A 19,364-nucleotide genomic window follows, 5' to 3' on the forward strand; every position below is an offset into this window, starting at 1 on the left:
AGACCAAAGTGCATGGGCGTGTGTAGGTGGCTGACCTCTCCCGCTGCATTCAAGCTACAGCTGAGGGGGCAGTGATGGAAAAAGGAATATCAGGAAGTAAAAGCAGGGCCGGGGCCAGTCAAAATCCCTCAAACGAGCCAATCAGAAGGCTGGCAGCTTGTGAAACGAGCCAATATGAGTAGAGGGGCCCTCCCTCCAGACAGAGACAGATGGCAGAGGATAGATAAGGCTTCCTGGGTTCACCACCATGCAGGGGGTGAATAAGTAGTGTGTTCGTGTGTGTGTGTGTGTGTGTGTGTGCATCAGTGGGAGAATTAGATACAGAGATAGATAAGTCTGTCAATCTTCTTGTCTTGAGCACTAGAGATGAAGATTTCTTTCATATAGTCTTCTCAAGTCCACACAAAAACACATGCATTCTGTAAAGTTTTCCTAGTGTGCGCCTTGTTTTATAACCAAGAGTGTGTGATCATGTATGCATTTCTGCCTCTGCATGCAGCTTACACATCAGGATGTCAATACATGCTGTGTTTTGGGTTCAGTTGTGATGTTTTTCCATGAATGTTTAAGGCGATAGAGGCTATCATCAGTCCCTGGTTTGCACGACACCTGAATAAAGTCCCACAGCCATAAAAGGCACCTCAGCTGCTACTTTGCACCAATAAGAGGACAGAACGCCAGGAGGAAGTGAGGTGAGTGCACAGGAAGGGGAAGAGAAGAGAGGACAGAGGGCCTGGTGTGTGTTCATGAGGAACAGAAAAAAAATACAATATTCAGAGAAGCCACACAGCCTCAAGCGCTGCATGTGGTCATTACATTAGTCCGGCCATTGTAGAGAAGATCCCTTTGTCTGACAAACAAGTCTGGAAACTGGGTTATACGCTTCAAGCTCTTGATCAATTTTACCTATAATAATCACACAGTTTTCTAAGAGCTGGGAGAAGGCAGCTTTAGACTTTGATCGATTATTAGCAGTAGACGTTTTTGCGTTAGTGTGCAGCCAGTGCTAACAAATCACATTTGTTTTAGAGCTCCGTGCCAGAAGCTGGAGTGAGACCAACACGAGCTGTGGCACAGATTTAAAAGAGGAAGTGCCAAGCCCGTAATTCAACTAAAATGTGTTCGGATCCTAACAACAATATGGGTTCTGTAATCTTAACTCCTTGCTGTGCTGCTGTGGGGGATGAAATACACACAACAAAAGAGGTGTGAATAGTTTGTTAAAGTTAAGGGAATTGCAATGACTTTTATGTGAAAAGTTTGATGAATGACATAAGATACTGATCAGGATGCCGTGATGGGGTGTGGCCAATAAACTATGCGTGTGTGTGTGTGTGTGTGTGTGTGTGTGAGAGAGAAGTGGGGGTTGGAGTTAAGGATCCATTTGGGCCGTAAATGAGAAGCTAATCCAATTGGAGCTCAAACAGGCCAGCTGGCAGGCACAACACACACACACACACACACACACACACACACACACACACACACAGCTGGTAACTGGCCCGTGCCTTGGAGTCAGACCGTCACCACGGTGACCCACGGATCAATGACGCTGCAGACGACCAATCTCTTGGCTGTTTCACGAGACGGGGGGTGTAGAGGAAGGAGGGAGGGAGGCAGGAAGGGGGTGAGGGGACAGCGGTGAATAGGGCTTCCCTCTCTGAAACTATGACCAGTCACAGATGGCAAACAATTGGTCAGCCAGTCACTTTTCACCAAGCTGCAAAGACAAGAGAGAAAGAGGAGAGGATGCTCTGCTCAGCAAGATGGGGGAATGGATGAAGGAAGAAAGAAAAAAGGGGGAAGGAGAAGAAAAGTGTTCTGCTGATAGATACTTGACACAACCAAGTCACAGCATCAAAAGCTAAATACATTTTTAAAGCCAAGGTTTTGACATTTTGCGGAGAATTAGAGGAGAAGCTACATACCCCCGTCCTTTCTGTCTCCATTAAAAATATGTAGCTACAGCCAGCGGGTGGTTAGTTTAACTTAGCGCAAAGACTGAAAATGGGATACAGCTAGCCTGGTTCTGTATCAAGGTAACAAAATCTTCCTTTGGTTTTTAATCTTAAATTAAGCCAAATTCAACATCCCCTGCGCATCCACCTTTTTTAAACATCCTTGAGCAACACAGTGACTTCTGAGTTTACTATGAGAGCATGGTATTTTTGTTTGGTGTAATTAATAGCACATTTATAACCATAGTGATTATTACATCATTTCTAACCCCATTTGCATTGTAACACTGGCACTGATGACTGTTTTCAGTTTAAGTTACAGATATGTCTGTCTGTTAAATATAAGGCTCCAGCCAATAGACAGTTAGCTTTGCACAAAAACAGGGAGAAACAGCTCATTCCAAAGGTAACAATATCCACCAACCAGCACCAATCAACACATTTCATTTCCAAAAAATAAGAAAATAGCTAGTTGTTTTTATACTTATGTTTTTGTACTGATTAAACAAAGATTATATATTTTGTTAATTAGTGAGCTTTAGAAGTGCTGGGAGGTAGATTTTTTAACCTTAGTTTGGACAGAGCCAGGCTAGCTGTTTCCCTGTTTCTGATCTTTGTGCTAAGCTAAGCCAACCGGCTGCTGGCTGAAGCCTTATGTTTATCGGACAGATTGGAGAGTGGTATCAATCTTTATTCTCATTAGCGAAGATGTGCCCAAGAAAGCGAATTAGTGTAATATTCCAAAATGTCTAACTATTAATTTAAACATCCTAGCTGTTAGTCTAAAGCACAAAATCCTAACATTGCTGCATTCAGCTTGAAATAGAGGATTTTTTTTACATACTATTACACACACATATGTCACACAATGGAGTGAAGCAAGATTGAAACTCTTGTGGGTGACACACGAGATGCATTTCCAACTTGACATAAGATAATTCCCATCATCTTCTTCTACTCTCTCTGTCTTCATCTTTACTCCACTCAGATCACATTTGATGGTTTTCTCTCGCACCCCCATTGGTTTGCATCACTCTTTTGATGTCCACATTTCCAGGCCTTGGCTTTCAACCTCACTCAAAGCTAATTGCAACTAATGTTTTTTGTATTGAGTTGCAGCCTTGCAGTCTAGTAGCAGTTAGACTCAAGGCAGCAGATGTTTAGCTATGTGTGTGTGTGTGTGTGTGTGTGTGTATGTATGTGGATAATAGACATAGTATTCATGTCCACCCCCTATGGCCGACTTTACCCAAATGCAACAGGCCTTTCATGGTTCCTCTCCCCTCCCCCACAAACCCACACCAAAATTCCCTTGTTTATAGCCTCAGCTACCAGTGCTGTGAGCACAAAATATCAAATTATCCTTACAATAAGTGCGACAGAAAGAGGAAGAAGAGGAGGCGCTAATAAATGTATATAGAGAGAAGAGAAGATGAGCTACCTCATCTTCTCTCTATATACATTTATTTGGGAGTGAATTAGTCAATGATGGCCTTCTTAGGTTGAGAGCAAAGAGAAACTTGCGTCATCTTGCTCATTAGAGGAACAGGAAGCCATGGTGGGATGGGTTTAGTAAAGCAGGGAGTGGCAACGCTGCAGAACAGGCAGTTTGTTCTGTGGTGCTGCTGCTGGTTGGCTTGCTGGTTACCTTATTTGAAGAAAAAAACCTGAGATGATGACATCACATGAGGGTGTCACAACATCAATTCACTGGTAAACACCAAGACCACACAGGCACATATGCATGCTGAAAGACACATACGTTTGAACACTGAATAAAGGTTGTGTGTGCACATTAAAATGGGAATTTGTTTCATTGGGTTGAGGGGTCAGGGTGGTGAGAAGTCAAGTCTGTTGTTTAGACCGTCAGAAAACACAAATGCATGCTCTCACTCAGATCACATGTCCATGTAAAGCTAACCGCTGAGCTCTGAATTACTCATACACATACTTGCACTGTCATCAAATATAGCATTTGGTTATGATTAGCTGTCATTTTAAGTTCTTTGACCTTTGAAGCACACACATATATACATATAAGTGTGTATTTTAGTATCCCCTGCAAAGAGCCCAAAGGATACTAAAACGCAGTGCCCTCCCAGCCATAGCCTGTTCACCCTGCTGCTGTCTGGCAACAGATACTGAAGTATCCGCTGTTGTACCACCAGACTCCAGAGCAGCTTCTTCCCTCAAGCTGTGCAACTCTTAAATTCATCCTCAGCAGTCCACCATGTAAAATAGTTTTATTTTTGTGACTTATTATTCATTCACCCATCTGCTGTATATCATTTTGCATATAACACTGGTTTTTGTGAGTAGCATGAAAGAAACCACAACTTCAGTCCCGTTATAAAATCTTGTGTTGTAAAATAAATTAATCTACCTTCTACCTTCTACCTTGTATATAAACACACATGCTACAGTTACTGATTGACTTATCACATGGCAGTGGTGTGCCTGACTGCAGCAGGCAAAAGGCAAACAGTCACTTTTTTTGTTGTTTACTCTTAATTACATAAATCAAGGTGCTAAAACACATAATGACATCAGAATGGATAGTAATTCCCTCTAAACACAGGCAGACACAAGTGGTTTCCTTGCTACTGGTTCATTGGAAGTACTTGCTCCAAATCCACCGTGAAAACGAAATAAACAACACTGACGAGAAAATATAAAAACCATGTTAGCTTAACATGAAAAATAACATAAACAGTATGTCGTACTGTATTTTAACATTTGGGCAGCTGACTTCAGGGACACTTGTTATTTGTGGTTAGATTTATTGCCTAATGAACAAGGAGTTGTTTTTGTTACTTTGGTCAGAGCCAGGCTAACTGTTTCCCCCTGTTTCCAGTCTTTGTGCTAAGCTAAGCTATGATAAAGGCAGATTTACTGTCATCGAACTCTTGGCATGAATTTGAATTTCCCAAAACTGTTCCTGTAAGGTGCTGCAGACAGAACAACATAAACAAGATAAATGATTTAAATAAGGTAATAAACTATTACATCGTGGGAAAACGTGTCATCATGTTGTTGAAAAAGTGGCCCACAAACAGTGCTTTACCTGCAAAAGCTGTTTCTGCAGTGTGGCTTCCAAAATGTGAAGATTCACACAGACACTGATGTGAAGCCCGTAGCCAAATTCAAGAAAGTTTGCCTACCAGAGCATCCTAGATTGTAATTGTGTTCAATCCACGCCAGCACGACCAAACACTGGCGTGTGATTTATGATATTCCGGGTTAAGCCCTCGGCCTCTTGTATGCCATACAACAAAAAGATGAGTGGTGGCAACAACAACAGCTAAGCTGGCTGAAAACCTTTGTACCAAATGACTCTGGCCCCACGTTGGCTTCCACTAGTGGCCTCTGGGTCAGGCTGCTGAACATACTGATTGTACGAACACACAGACAAGGTGTTTTTACCAAAGGGCACAGGACTTCAACAGCTAAATTACAGTCATTTTCAGGAGCTCCCTAACTCTCCCTGACTCCAAATGACAGGTTTAAACCCCGAACTTCCACTTGTTGCTCTCGTTAAAGTGTCACTTAGTTAGACAAGTGGTCTATTTAGACAACCACTACTCGTATAATAGACATTATACACAACACCTCAAGTGTCTGGGTATAAACTACTGTCTGGATGAAAAATCCTCAGGAAAAAAATCATTAGGTGGCTCGATTGCACTAAGCAACTTGGCAGCTAGGTCCAGGTTTAGAGAGCCTGCATTTCACTGGCATCCAAGGTGTAAACACACACACACATACACACACTGTTATGACACATGAGAGGAGTCGTCCCGGGACAGTATTCCAAGCACTTTACTAGTAGAAATTCCCACTGAAGAGTGTTGACAACACATCACTTAACCAGAAACCTCTCACTTACTAGCAGTGAGCCATACACACAAATACAAGTAAATGCATGCCCAAGTCCTTATTACCTGACTGACACTTGATTTAACACAGTGATACAGAAACAAACTCCGGTTTCACTCTATTCGGAAGAATATGTCAGGCCAATCAAAAATTTCTTCACCTGAACCAAGGTAGGCTGGGCCGGAACAATTACTCACTCACAAACGTATAACCACACACACTGTGAACTTGAGAGGCACTCCCATCAGGCCAGATTACACATTTCCCAGCCAATCCCTGTTTAGCCAGTACAGTATCAACATGGAGAAACAATGTTTTCTGTTGAAATCTGTTAACAGTGACACCATTTTTTCCATTCCCTCAGCACAGAAATACAACTTGATCACCAGTGAAACAGATACAAATGCATATATAATATAAACAGGCAAGTTTCAGGCTGACTTAGGTCAGATAGGGATCAGTAAGGTTTGACATTTGACTCTTAATGATGAGATTTAAGGCCTGTAAATCAATAAGTGGGCCCAGTAGACCTTTGATCTCCTTAAACACCCTTCCTGCCATCTACAAACCCTCTAACAGCGTCTGTATGAGACTATGCAGAGTCTTTTACAGACTCAGAGTCAGACCTCTGTCTCAACATGGGTGAATTGACGAGTCTAGCTCTAACTGTTCCCTTTTATTGAATGTTTATCACTACCGAATAATCATTTAAGTCTGGGAGCAGGGCTAGGCTTAAACTGTGTTTGCAAGAATGGCCTGTAAGAACTGAAATGTGCTAATTAACAATTGAGAATCTGCAGGGTTAGAGGAAAGTTACACAAGCCTTTGCCATCTTTCTGCATATTAGAAGACAGCTGTTTCACACTGCACAGTCACTGAGTTGTGGCTAATTTAAATGGGTCATACAAACCATGTGAGGTCGACAGTAATGTCCATTTAAAGCCAACTTAACAGCATGAATGAAGACAAGGAAGAGAACAGCTACATGGGAGTTGACGCAACTGAGAGAGAGGAAGAGGAAGTGGCAAAGGAGGAAGAGAAGAAGTTGCTAGATTTCTCAGTTACAGCTTTAAATGGCACTGAGGCCGTCCAGCCATTCTGCTAACGTACACACTCATAGTGCAGGAGCACAACATGAATGCAAGTGTGTGACAGATGTTACACATTAAGGAGAAGATAGATAAGAGGAGGATGGAGGACAGAGGAGAGAGAGAGAGAGAATCTGGGTAAAGAAGAAGAAAAGAAAAAAGGAAGGTTTCTTAAAAGTGGGGCTGCATAATTTATGATAAGACTGTGGTCTGATGGGGTATAAACCTTAATACAGCACTGAATAAGGAATGGAAATTTTACTAGCCTGCAGGTCCATGGCTAGCCTTAAGATTTAAGTCTGAGATAGTGTCACATGGGCCTCATTAGTCAGGATGTGAATGAGGCAGAGGGTGAAAAGCTCTAATATTTTAAAAGTCCACATAATGAGCTGCACCAGGAAGTGGAAATAGAGCAGAGTGTGTGCATCTGTTTTATTTAATAAAGGTGAATAAGAGTGTGTAAAACAAAGGGGATTTGATTGATTAAGCTGGATGCTGTGGAGTGTGGTCTGTCTTATAGAAGGTGGAGTTTGTGCACTTCCTGCTTCACAGCCAAAATCACATGCAATAGCTGTTTCCTACATGATTGAAAGGTGGCTGAAACAGCAACTGAAAATCTCCAGGCTAGTACTTTCACTCAGAGTGTATTTTGGTGCTTTTGTAATTTTCCCAAGGTAGTTTACATTGTCTAAGGGGGATTATTTAACTCTGCAGGCAGCATGAAAATCTGAGGATGCTAACAAATCCCATCCTCTCCTGAAACAACACACCTTTGTCAAACTATTGTACCTCAGGCAGACGAGAGGTAACCAGCAGCCAGTGATAGGACATTTAGGTGGAGCCATGTAGCCACAAAGCACAAATACTTGATGAATAAATGAACATCATCAGCAAGCGTTGGCAGCGTGGGGTAAGGGTGGCCTACATAAGTGGTCATTCCCCAGCCTGCGGCAGGGCAGCTCCACTGCCCTGTGTGTGTTATGTATGTCATGTGTTTGACCTGATGATGCAGTGGCTATGAGTCCCACTGAGCTTACAGCTGGTTTTCAAAATAGACAGCAACATCAGTACGGCCTCCACTCTCCATAATGTCTGACATATATCGAATAGTGTCCTGTTAATATAAAGAGAAGAACTGGAAGCAAGGACAGCCTTCTGGAAACAAGTCTTGGGCCTTTGCAGCCTTCACAGGGAGGAGTCCAGGGCACTTCCAGTAATCATAAGCATGTACCCAACGGCTCAGAGCATAGTGTATGGAAGACATTTTCACACTTATTAAAGTTTATACATCATTTAGCCTGAATATAAAACAGTACATCAAGAGATTAGGCTTACTAGGCCTCACAACATCAATCCCTTCCCTTTTATTTTCTCCAATCCTTTGCTATTATCGCCTCCCCCCCCCCTCTCTCTCTCAAATCGCGAGCGCCCAGTGCACCACAGCGTGCACGCGACGTGCCCTAGTGCATGACGCTGGACCAATCAGAGGGCGCCATTCCGAAAGTTTACCTTTTATGGATAGAGCCGGGCAACTGACGCAGTATAAAAAACACGCGCCCACAGCCTTCAGATTCACTCTGAGCGCCGTCACGCAGCTTGTGCGGGATATCATTTGCCTGAAACCGGTTCCCTTAAAGCGAAAAGCCCCCCACCCAAAGGTAAGAAGATAGAAACTATCATTTACATATTTCTAATTTTAGAACAATATTTATCAAGTTAACAATGAGTTGAGTGTTTTTTCAGTACAGTTGTCTGAGGAATTTGATTTTGAAAGCTAAAGATGGCAGAGACCACGCGGTTCTTTGTCCTGTCATAACGTTACACCAACTGTAAGGTTACTGCTAATGTAACTTATTTAAAAAAGATAGAAACCATTATCCGTATATTGATTGTCTTTTTAAAATAACGTTATGCAGTGGTGATGGCTGGAGACCGCTAAACTTGCGACGCACAGGTGTTTTTTGCTGTAGCCGGCTTATGCTTTACGTCTTCTTGGAAGTTGAACGTCTTACTTTGTCTGTCATTGTGTCTGTATGCAGCGTTTGCATTAAGGTTGTTCCAGCGTTGGCTTACATCTCTTTCCCAGCAGGGTAGTCTTTGAAAGAAGCTTTTGAGTTGCGGTCGTCTGGGTCCCGGCTGCTCCTTTGTGCGCTCGATGCGGCGGGGTGTGACCTACTTTAGCATATTAGCCTAGCCACATCATGCTAACACCGCCCTTCAGACTTGTCAGTTTTAATCAAGATTTTATTTTTTTATATGGACACTTGTGTACACTTCCCGGGCCTGTTTTTTAAATTTTACTTTATCATCGGAATAATTCCCGTATGTAGAGAGAAGAATACAAGGCCTGCAAAAAAGCAGTGATTAATAGTTTAGAATAGACAGGTCTCGATATGAATTTTGTCTTTCCAGCTTGCACGAGGAAAAGAGGAAATGGCGAATGACAAGTCATCCACTCTTAAAAAAAGGCGTGGCTTTCAGGAAATGGAGCAGTCAAGGACTTGTGACCCATTCATGAGTCAACATGAATTCATTATGCAACTTGATTTGTCTCTTAAAAAGCAGCGTTCAAAGGCTGAAAGTGTTGCATTGTTAATGTAGTCGTGTCAAACGGGTAGTATGCAAGAAATGACGCAGTGATACTGGGGCGAAGCTTTCAGGAGGGTATTAAAACTAGTATGATTGAGCAACAATGGGAGGGGGCAGCGGAGGAAGTCTGAACCGGAGGGAGTGGTCGCGCGGCCTGATAATGTCGAATGTTCGCTCTTGACGTGCTCTGCCGCTCTGGCCGCGCGCCACGGCGCCGGTAGCCGCAAAGCTGCTCCAAACCGAAGCATGTCCTTATATGGTAACAACAGACTGCAGCGCCACTTCCTTTTGTCTGAGCTTGGTCGGAATGTGGGGGACCAACTCCACCCAGTGGCTAATCTCGTGAACTGCAGCTAGTTGTTGTTAAACAGGAAGTGAGCGCTCAAAGTGCCTAGCGGGCGGTGTTGAGAGGTGGATGTGAAACTTGAGTGTTCAACGGTACTTTTTTTTTTTTTTTTTTTTTTAAAACAGTTCAGCCATGGAAGATGAAATCGCCGCACTGGTTGTTGACAACGGATCCGGTATGTGCAAAGCCGGTTTCGCCGGAGACGACGCCCCTCGTGCTGTCTTCCCCTCCATCGTTGGTCGCCCCAGGCATCAGGTGAGTGATCGCCAGCACAATGAAGCCTTTTTTTAAAGGATTTGCAAATTATGCATTAATACACATACTATCGTAACTACATTCCCAAGTAATTAAAATGAATTATTCTTGAATGTTAGCTGAAAATTGCTTTGCTCAAATGCTAGGACTCCTAATGTGGTCTAACATAAGCAACATTTACATGCACAACCATTATAAAATAAAGTACTATATTACGGGAGACTGTATTACCTAGACCAAGTACATGTAGTCAAGATCTTCACCTTTAATTGGATACGGCTACATATCCTGTTTTAATTGAACAAGTTTCATGTCTTGTTCAGGGAGTGATGGTGGGTATGGGCCAGAAGGACAGCTATGTTGGTGATGAAGCCCAGAGCAAGAGAGGTATCCTGACCCTGAAGTACCCCATCGAGCACGGTATTGTGACCAACTGGGATGACATGGAGAAGATCTGGCATCACACCTTCTACAACGAGCTGAGAGTTGCCCCTGAGGAGCACCCTGTCCTGCTCACAGAGGCTCCCCTGAACCCCAAAGCCAACAGGGAGAAGATGACCCAGGTACACCTCCCTCTCCTGCACATGCAGAGTTGCACATATGTAGTTTAGCCACACACAATGTTAAAGTATTGACTGTTCAAAACTAGTTACTTTATTTCCTTCTTGGTTTCCTCACTTCCTTCTCCATTCATTCTCATTTGCTCCTTCCTCCAGGACCTCTCTTCTATAAGATGATCTATCATCAACAGGTCTCTCTTGACTGTGTGCCTTATCTGCACTTGTGTCTGTTTAGCTGAGTCAGTAAATCAGCTCCTAATAGACATCTGACATGCACAAGTGTGAGGGATGTTTACTTTCTGCACTTTTACTACTAACTTTAATCTTAGCCTCACTCTAATGCATGTAGTGAGTGCAGTGGCCACAAAAGCTAAATACTTCCTGCTGTGAGTGCACACTAAAATGTTCTCTAATCCTCTTACAGATCATGTTTGAGACCTTCAACACCCCCGCCATGTACGTTGCCATCCAGGCTGTGCTGTCCCTGTATGCCTCTGGTCGTACCACTGGTATCGTCATGGACTCCGGTGATGGTGTGACCCACACAGTGCCCATCTATGAGGGCTACGCCCTGCCCCATGCCATCCTGCGTCTTGACTTGGCCGGCCGCGACCTCACAGACTACCTCATGAAGATCCTGACAGAGCGTGGCTACTCCTTCACCACCACAGCCGAAAGGGAAATCGTGCGTGACATCAAGGAGAAGCTGTGCTATGTCGCCCTGGACTTCGAGCAGGAGATGGGTACCGCTGCCTCCTCCTCCTCCCTGGAGAAGAGCTACGAGCTGCCTGACGGACAGGTCATCACCATCGGCAATGAGAGGTTCCGTTGCCCAGAGGCCCTCTTCCAGCCTTCCTTCCTCGGTAGGTTTCCCACCTTAAGCCTAACATGCTTAAAACCTACTGAAGCTTATCCTGCACAACTCGCTGACTAGTATTTTGTATCTGTCCTCAGGTATGGAATCCTGCGGAATCCACGAGACTACCTACAACAGCATCATGAAGTGCGACGTCGACATCCGTAAGGACCTGTACGCCAACACCGTGCTGTCTGGAGGTACCACCATGTACCCCGGCATTGCCGACAGGATGCAGAAGGAGATCACAGCCTTGGCCCCATCCACCATGAAGATCAAGGTGTGCTGACTTGCTACAGAGCAGCATTTGTGTTGCTTGCATGGTGTCATTGAAGTTATATTTGAGCAATGCTTTGGATCCTAATTTTGTCATTGTCCCCTTGCAGATCATTGCCCCACCTGAGCGTAAATACTCTGTCTGGATCGGAGGCTCCATCCTGGCCTCTCTGTCCACCTTCCAGCAGATGTGGATCAGCAAGCAGGAGTATGATGAGTCCGGCCCCTCCATCGTCCACCGCAAATGCTTCTAAACAGACTGTTCTCCTCCCCGACCAAACACCCGACAACTTCAGCTCTGTGCAAAACAACCACACCACACATTTCTCATACACACTCAGGCGCAGAGCCTAGATGACCAACTCATTGGCATGGCTTCAGTTATTTTTGGCGCTTGACTCAGGATTTTAAAAAACTGGAACGATGAAGGAGACTAATGTTTTTGGCTAGGTTTAAAAAAAATGCACCCCAGGGTTCTGCAGTTGCATCTGGGGACTTAAAAAAATGTACATTTTGTTTTCTTTGAGTCATTCCAAATGTTTGTTAACTGCATTGTTCAGACACATGATTCCAAATGTTAACTGCATTGTTCAGACACGTATTTGCCTCTGTGAAGGCTGCCCAGTGGTTGGCGCATACTTAAACATGGTTGTAGTATCGCTTGTATGTAAATTATGTCTGGGTTTTTTGTACTTTCAGCCTTAAAAATATCTTGGTCCTGTTAATTTTTTTGTTTTTGTTATGCAAAACCCATCGTGACCTTCTTCCCCCTGTTGGAGGGTTCATGCCCGGGGTGGTGGGGTAAGGGGTCTCGAAGTGATAGGGTAACATGGGGTGCCAGACCGGTGGGGCCAACCTGTACACTGACTAAACAATCCCAATAAAGTGCACATGTGTTCCGACATGATGTCTGTCTCTTGTCATCCTTAAATATTTAAAGGTTAATGTGACTGTTACTGAAGGCTTAATGACAATCTTCATACTTTGTACAGCTCTTGCAATCCTCCTCCCTACATGAAGGTAATGCAGAAGTAAGTCAGCAACTTTTGGGTAGGCAAGGGAAGATGTGCACTAGTGTAATTTACACATTAGAACTGCTTTCACATGCATGAACATTAGCTGTTAAATTCAGGTTTGGTTTTTTTTAAGACTGAGCTCTTCAGAAACTCTGTTTACATAATAGAACTCAATGATTTGATTTTGTGCATATTGGACATGAACTATAATCTCATACATTATGTAGCCACCTATGTACCTTGCTAGGCAGGAATTGATTTAGGTTGAGTTCATATAGGCCTATATGAAATGCTATAGACAGCTGACCCTGTAAATCCCTGCAGCACCCCCTCGCCTGTTCATGGCTTCTCAACTTGTCCCTGTAGTGAAGGCATGCTGGAATGTCGCTGTATCAGGATAACGTAAGCTCTAGACTAAGCAGTCTGCCTGTGGGAGTTCAATTAAAGGTGTGCTTGCAAACCTGGGACAACCCCAAGGAGTATTTCACCTGTCTGTGTTGCACTGAACTCTGATGCAAATGCAACAGTATTTTCAAATTATCATTCCTGGATGATGGGAGATGATGCTACAGACTCCAATGCGCATTATGTTTAAACTGAAAGTTGATCTAGTGATCGCATATAGCGTCTTGGCATACTGGAGCTGACCAGGATCCATTCTTATCTCTTCAGAAATGTGTCCTTTGGTGAGTAAGTGACACATTACAGGACTTTTAAAACACCATGATTAGTATTTGGCAACCTAATATCTATTTTTTTTTGTGCTGTGACTTTTCAAAGCACCTGGACCGATGTCAGAACACCATCATTGTCAATACACACTCATTCATCACCCAGTAGTGCCGCATAGACTAAAAAAAAAGTTTTAATCTAATTTATCTGTACAACAAATATATAAATAGTGCAGTTAATGAAGATTATATTTGGTCATTTCATTAAATATAATGCAAATATACCTATATACTGTATCAGGAATAAATAAAGGTCATGTACAGGGCAGGGTCAGGGCAGGCTCATGAAGTGAAAAAGAGCTCAGATCACTGGTCACGTAAAAAGCCTTTTCTTTTTACCGTCGGGTGTCTCATCATGACATCATTTGCGATCATGCTCCCCTCGTGGGATCACGAGATCACAGATTATTTGTCAACTAGAAACGCTTTAATGATGAGATGGAGTAACAGAGGATGTTGAAATGTTACACTCTTAGGAAGGGTGTATATATCTATCTCGTGTTTGCAAATAAGAAAATATTTTTTACCTGATGACACATTCAGCTGCATTGATCGCGTAGACTTCGACTGCAATGGATCTCTCCACTTTCCACTTTTACATTACATTAGAGAACACTGCCCAAATGGTCAGATCTCCCCTGTGAGTTTGAATTTACAGCAGTTGCACAGTTGAGACAGCAGATGGCAGTGACCGTCCATTATTACTTATATCCGAGGTGAGGTGAGACTGCGCTGGATCCTACTGCCATCATTTTCTCCGCATGTCACTTTAACACTTTAACTCATATTAAAGCTCCTGCAAAGAGCTAGATCTGAACACGTGCTTGTTATGCTGGCTTGTGTGAATATCCTTCTTTGGCAATGACATTAAAATCGATGTGATTTTGCTTGAATGTGTGGGCTGGTGTTCTGGACAGTGGATATTGAGATTGGGGAGTGCAAGAGACTGGATGGTGAATTAAGTCCAGCGATGCAAAGACGGAGCGTGCCATTAAAAGTAACTGAGCTGGCACATGTTTTGTACCAGCCTTCCTGGAATGGTGGAGGAACGATCCTCTGCTGGCCACATTTCCCGTCCGCATCTAGGCTAAAAGCGGATCTCCACATTTGCATAATACAGAGATGAAAGAGGATAAGATGGATGGTGGATGGCTGCGGCCCCGCCCTCATGTTCTATGCATCATATCCTGTTTCTGTGCATGACACCACAGATCCAGCACTAACCCGAGTAACGCATGAGTCCATTAGTCAGGCTGGTCCCAGTTTCATACAGTGTTCTGGGGTGCACGAAGCCACCTAATGATTTATGAGCCTGGAGACTCTGTTTGAGGGAACACGGAGGCCTGTGCACATGGAGGTGTGTGTGTGTTTGCACTGATATGCATGCATTAAGTCAGGCTGGCTGCTGCATGCACATACACACTGGAGATCAAGTGTATTTGGAAATGTATTCCCTCTCACTGCAGCCCCACACCCCGTCTGTGATTCTGCTGAGACTGCTTCTCTCTGATATCCTTTTATTGCCACGCCAGCAAAACACTCACTGACAGGGAAGGGCTGCTTGGCACGAGTGTATGTGTGCGTAGTGTACTATACGTGTGTGTGTGTGTAACCATACTCCCATCTTTCTGTACTTGTCGAGGTTGTCGTGCATGTGAGGGTGTGTGTTCCCTCCGCAGGTGCGAGCACTGCAGGTGTTTGTGAATGAGGCACTCCAGAGACGGCACAGGGGGAGGCCAATTTGTCAGAAAATGAGGCGCGCTGTGTTCCTCCATTTACTACAGCTGTGCAGCTTTACAGCAGCTCCATTGGCCAGGTCACTGATCTGCCACGAGTGCAGATCTCATCTTTCTCCAGCAGGTGGTGCCGCTGCGCTACACGAGCCTGTGTGCCACATTGTTGAACTGAGTGAAAGAAGACTACCAGTGCTGACAGAAGGAGGCCAACAGAGAATAATTGATCATATTCTAATACAGTAGCCCCTCTGAGTGATTTGCATTAAACCGATGGTGACATATCCCTTGGATGTGATGCCCCATCTCTGCACCGCTATCCCTGTGAATGTTATTTTGTTTGATTGACTGACAGCAGATATAAAGTGCTGTTTGCTGTTTCTGAATATATGAGGCTATAAAACTAGTCACTTTACTCATTTTAAATCGGGGGAGCATGCTGTTTCGTCTCTGTGTTTTTATAGTTCTCAGATATGTCAAAGATAATCTCTACCCAAAGATGGAGACTGTTCCCATCTTTCACAAGCCTAGACCCATTTTCTGTCTTTTCTTGAGGTTTCGGTGGCCCTGACACATCACCACTGCACATCAGTGTGTCTCTTGCATCAATGTTTCCTTATGGCTGTGGCGAGGCTGGATGTTTTTTTTTGTTTTTTTTTCGAGAACATGATTTCACCGAGCTCTAACCTCAGACACCAAAAATACACACCGTGTGCACTGCAGGCTTGCTCAAATACCATGCATGCACAGTTGAACAACCCCCCAACCCCCATCTTGGATTGAAGCAGTGGCAGATGGGAATCACTTTGCTGTGACTGTCCTTGCATTGGTACTTTTTTTTAATTACCAGAAATAATAAAAATTCAAATGGCCGCCTTTTGGCTGTTTAATGGTTTGGACAGCACACACACCAATGTGCATGACTGTAGTATAGATGTTGTGAATTGTAGACATGTGGGTCGACTTATTTATTTGATGTGTTGTTCTAGTTCGGTGGCTCAGTCCAGCTAAATGAAGAAACTTCTGTGTAACCTAATATATGGGTAGTACATGTATGACCATATGCATGCCACTATTTTTTTGCAAACAGCAACATCCAATCATCCAAATAGAGCAAATTATCTATAGAAACTACTGGGGATGCTGAAACCAATATGTATCATTAATACTGGGCACATTCATGGTGACAGATTTGTGGAAAAACATTGCCTAGCCTACATTTTCTTCGTACATCCGTGTCATCTTATACAGTTGCATGACCGTCAGGGTTGTGTACATGTTACCGGTTGTTTGTCCTCCAGCAGTCCCCCCCCCCCTGCAGTGATCCACCATAAAGCCCTGCAAGACACTATCTGATGATTGGCAGCTACCCCATGAGAGCTGGGGGTTGGTGCGCGCGTGGTGATGTCAGTCATCTCAGACTCAGTTTATTGCTTATTTGTGCGCCTGTATTTGTGTCACTCCATCAGGAAACATGACTGCAATCAGCCTTCCTCACGATCATGTCGGGGACTTATCTTTGCTGCAGTGCAGTAGCAGTCGCTTCAGTAACAATACAGTACTTGTGTTGAGCTCGAGACAAGGTATGATGAATGATTTAGCCCTTTGGGCATGCAGGCGCTCCCTAGGGGTGTGTGTGTGTGTGTGTGTGTGTGAGAGAGAGAGAGAGAGCGGGGGAGGGGTCGCTTAATATATCTGGACTGTTGTTATTCACTCCTGCTCCTGTTTCACATTCGTCCAGTCAAGGAATATTGTAGAAAATATGTTTGATTGGGAGCATGGCCATCCTTTCAGACTTCATTAGCACCCCTCAGCCCCAAGTAAGATACTAACTGAAGTGTTGTTGTTGAAGGGTGGGTGTTTGTGCAGGAGGAGATCTTGCTGTATTTATTTATTAATTTGTTTTCCAGAGAGGAGTGTACCCCCAGCTGAATGAATCAATGCTGTCTCTGTGCTCTGTCCCTTGTGGGTTAATGCAGCCACGCGCCCGGGGACAGTCTGGCCGCCAAATCAAATCATTTACCCTGACCCTTCAGCCGATAGGGCAGAATTAACCCAAACCCCAACAATGGTGTTTGGAGCCACACATATAGAGGTGAAGATAGAAAAACACACACAGCTAGCCTGAAACAAGAGTCAGGGATAACAGATGTTCTCATTGAGTAATCTTTGGTGTGCAGAATAAAAACAATGTTAGTGGAATGAAACATTGGCTGTGGTTTTGTATTGACTCAGCAGCGCTTTAGGCTATAAATCATGGGTTTCAGTACTTTTCCACTGCAGCCCCACATACAGAACAAGCTTGCCGCTTTAAGTTGGACCATCCTCAAAGAACCCAGTTGGTGTAGGCTATATGAAACATAATCTACCCAACGGTCCCATCTGCTCCTGTAGTAACCAGTGGGACAAGCCTAACCTGGAAATAAACAGGCTCCATATCAGCGTTATTACCATAAAATAAAGAAGGTGAGAACCTTCACAGAAACCACACATTGTTCTATCTATCAGGTGGTTGTTGTTCTGTAGGTGGAGTGTGCAATAAAGAATTCTGAATTAGTCCTTACTTGTTTGTTACCGAACCGCTGATGGATTTCGTTATACGGCCATAATCAGCCTGTGGTTTTAAACTTAAGTCACTGCTGAATTTTGCATGCGTAAAATGCTTTATTTGTGCGTGCTATATGAAATATATTGTTTGTATCTATTATCTGAAGGAATCATGACTAAGGTCTCATTTCCACAGCCCAAACAGCTAAACTAAAACCACCCCACTAACGTCGCGGCATTTGACAAGAAAAACAACAAGAAGATGAAACCTGCCTCCTGCTCGCAGGGTGAACAGACAGCAACAATAGGGCCCTAATCTAAACGCATTGTCTGAATTCCAAGTCGGAGCAATTTGGAGAGCAAAGGCCGGCCCGGGCCATCACTCTGATCTCTGCCTGGTAATCCCCTCCCGGGTCACGTCAGGGGTGACAGGCGCTGCGAGCAGACGGGTCAGCGGGCTGAGGCGTTTCGCTGAGCGGCCTCTTCGTTTTGCGCAGCTCGGTGGTATAGTTGTTGTCCGGTTGGGCAAAAAAAAAAAAACCGAGGTGTGAGCGCCGAGGGTGTCGCTACCTCACCGGAACACCGGACATGAAGAACAGCGGGTTGCTGCTGTTAGCATGTGTCCGTAGCTGATCGGCCTCCGCCGCAGCCTCCTCGCTCCTCTCCGTCAATGATTTGCTCTCCGTTATAGCTCTTCCTTACCTCTATCGGGGGGTCGCCTTGAAACCGACACACTGTGGGGAGGAGGGGCTGGAGAAGCGGAGGGGGTGGGGGTGGTGACATGGGCAGCTTGAAACCGCCTCTGATTTTTTTAATCAACATTTTTTGCAACTATGTAACGCGGAGCGGTTTACCTCAAAGGGAATTTACGCATAATAAAACCCGCGAGAGTCTGACAGTGCTGTGCACGAGTAGGAGTAGAAAAGTCGTGTGAGAGGGATTTTAGAGCCCCGATTCACACCAAAAGGTCGACCAACCCCCTTTCTGAATATTAGCATAATAGTACTAAATCAGTTGCTTACGCTACTTTCTCTGCTCTTCTAATGCAAATCTGAGTGTCTCGACGCAGATTGCACACAAGGAGACACCCAGCGTTGCTTCACATACAGCCTGTTTTGGGAATTTGCATACCGAAAGCCGGCATTATTCTGAGAACTGGTGTGGGGAATTAGGACTGTAGCGGTCAACAAAGATAGTTTAGTGCGATCCTGGCTGATATGATAATAGTCCAAGATGCCTTTGAACCGGGAAATCGGCCTGAAAAGCCACCAAAGTGCCGAGTGATGGCCGTTTCACAGCAATTAGAATAAAATGATAACAATACGGTTAATAACCTACATTTGCATTTGATGGATGTTGCATTAAGTAGGCTACAAGGCCTTTTAACCCCACATCTCCACTGTTTTCTCCAGCCTAACAAACGTATAAAATATTTTTACTGTATGGGCTTCTTCATAGCCTTCACGGGTCACTCGGACGTGCAAGGACAGCTCGGTCAGGTGCCAGGCATAAACTTTTCACTTATCTATGTGT

At 44.2% G+C, this 19,364-nt stretch overlaps 1 protein-coding gene across 1 annotated transcript; it reads left to right on the forward strand.

Moving 5' to 3' along the window:
- The first annotated feature begins 8,429 nt into the window (after positions 1–8,429).
- actb2 (actin, beta 2) lies at positions 8,430–12,711 on the forward strand. The gene is made up of 6 exons (XM_038695351.1): positions 8,430–8,580; positions 9,983–10,112; positions 10,436–10,675; positions 11,097–11,535; positions 11,627–11,808; positions 11,915–12,711. The coding sequence occupies exons 2-6, from the start codon at positions 9,990–9,992 to the stop codon at positions 12,056–12,058; spliced, it is 1,128 nt and encodes a 375-aa protein (XP_038551279.1). The 5' UTR covers positions 8,430–8,580; positions 9,983–9,989; the 3' UTR covers positions 12,059–12,711.
- The last annotated feature ends 6,653 nt before the right edge of the window (positions 12,712–19,364 follow it).

The sequence above is a fragment of the Micropterus salmoides genome, unplaced genomic scaffold (genome assembly GCF_014851395.1).
Source record: "Micropterus salmoides isolate LMB-PRFRI ecotype aquatic unplaced genomic scaffold, ASM1485139v1 Ms_hic_scaffold_10, whole genome shotgun sequence".
Lineage (NCBI taxonomy): Eukaryota > Metazoa > Chordata > Actinopteri > Centrarchiformes > Centrarchidae > Micropterus > Micropterus salmoides.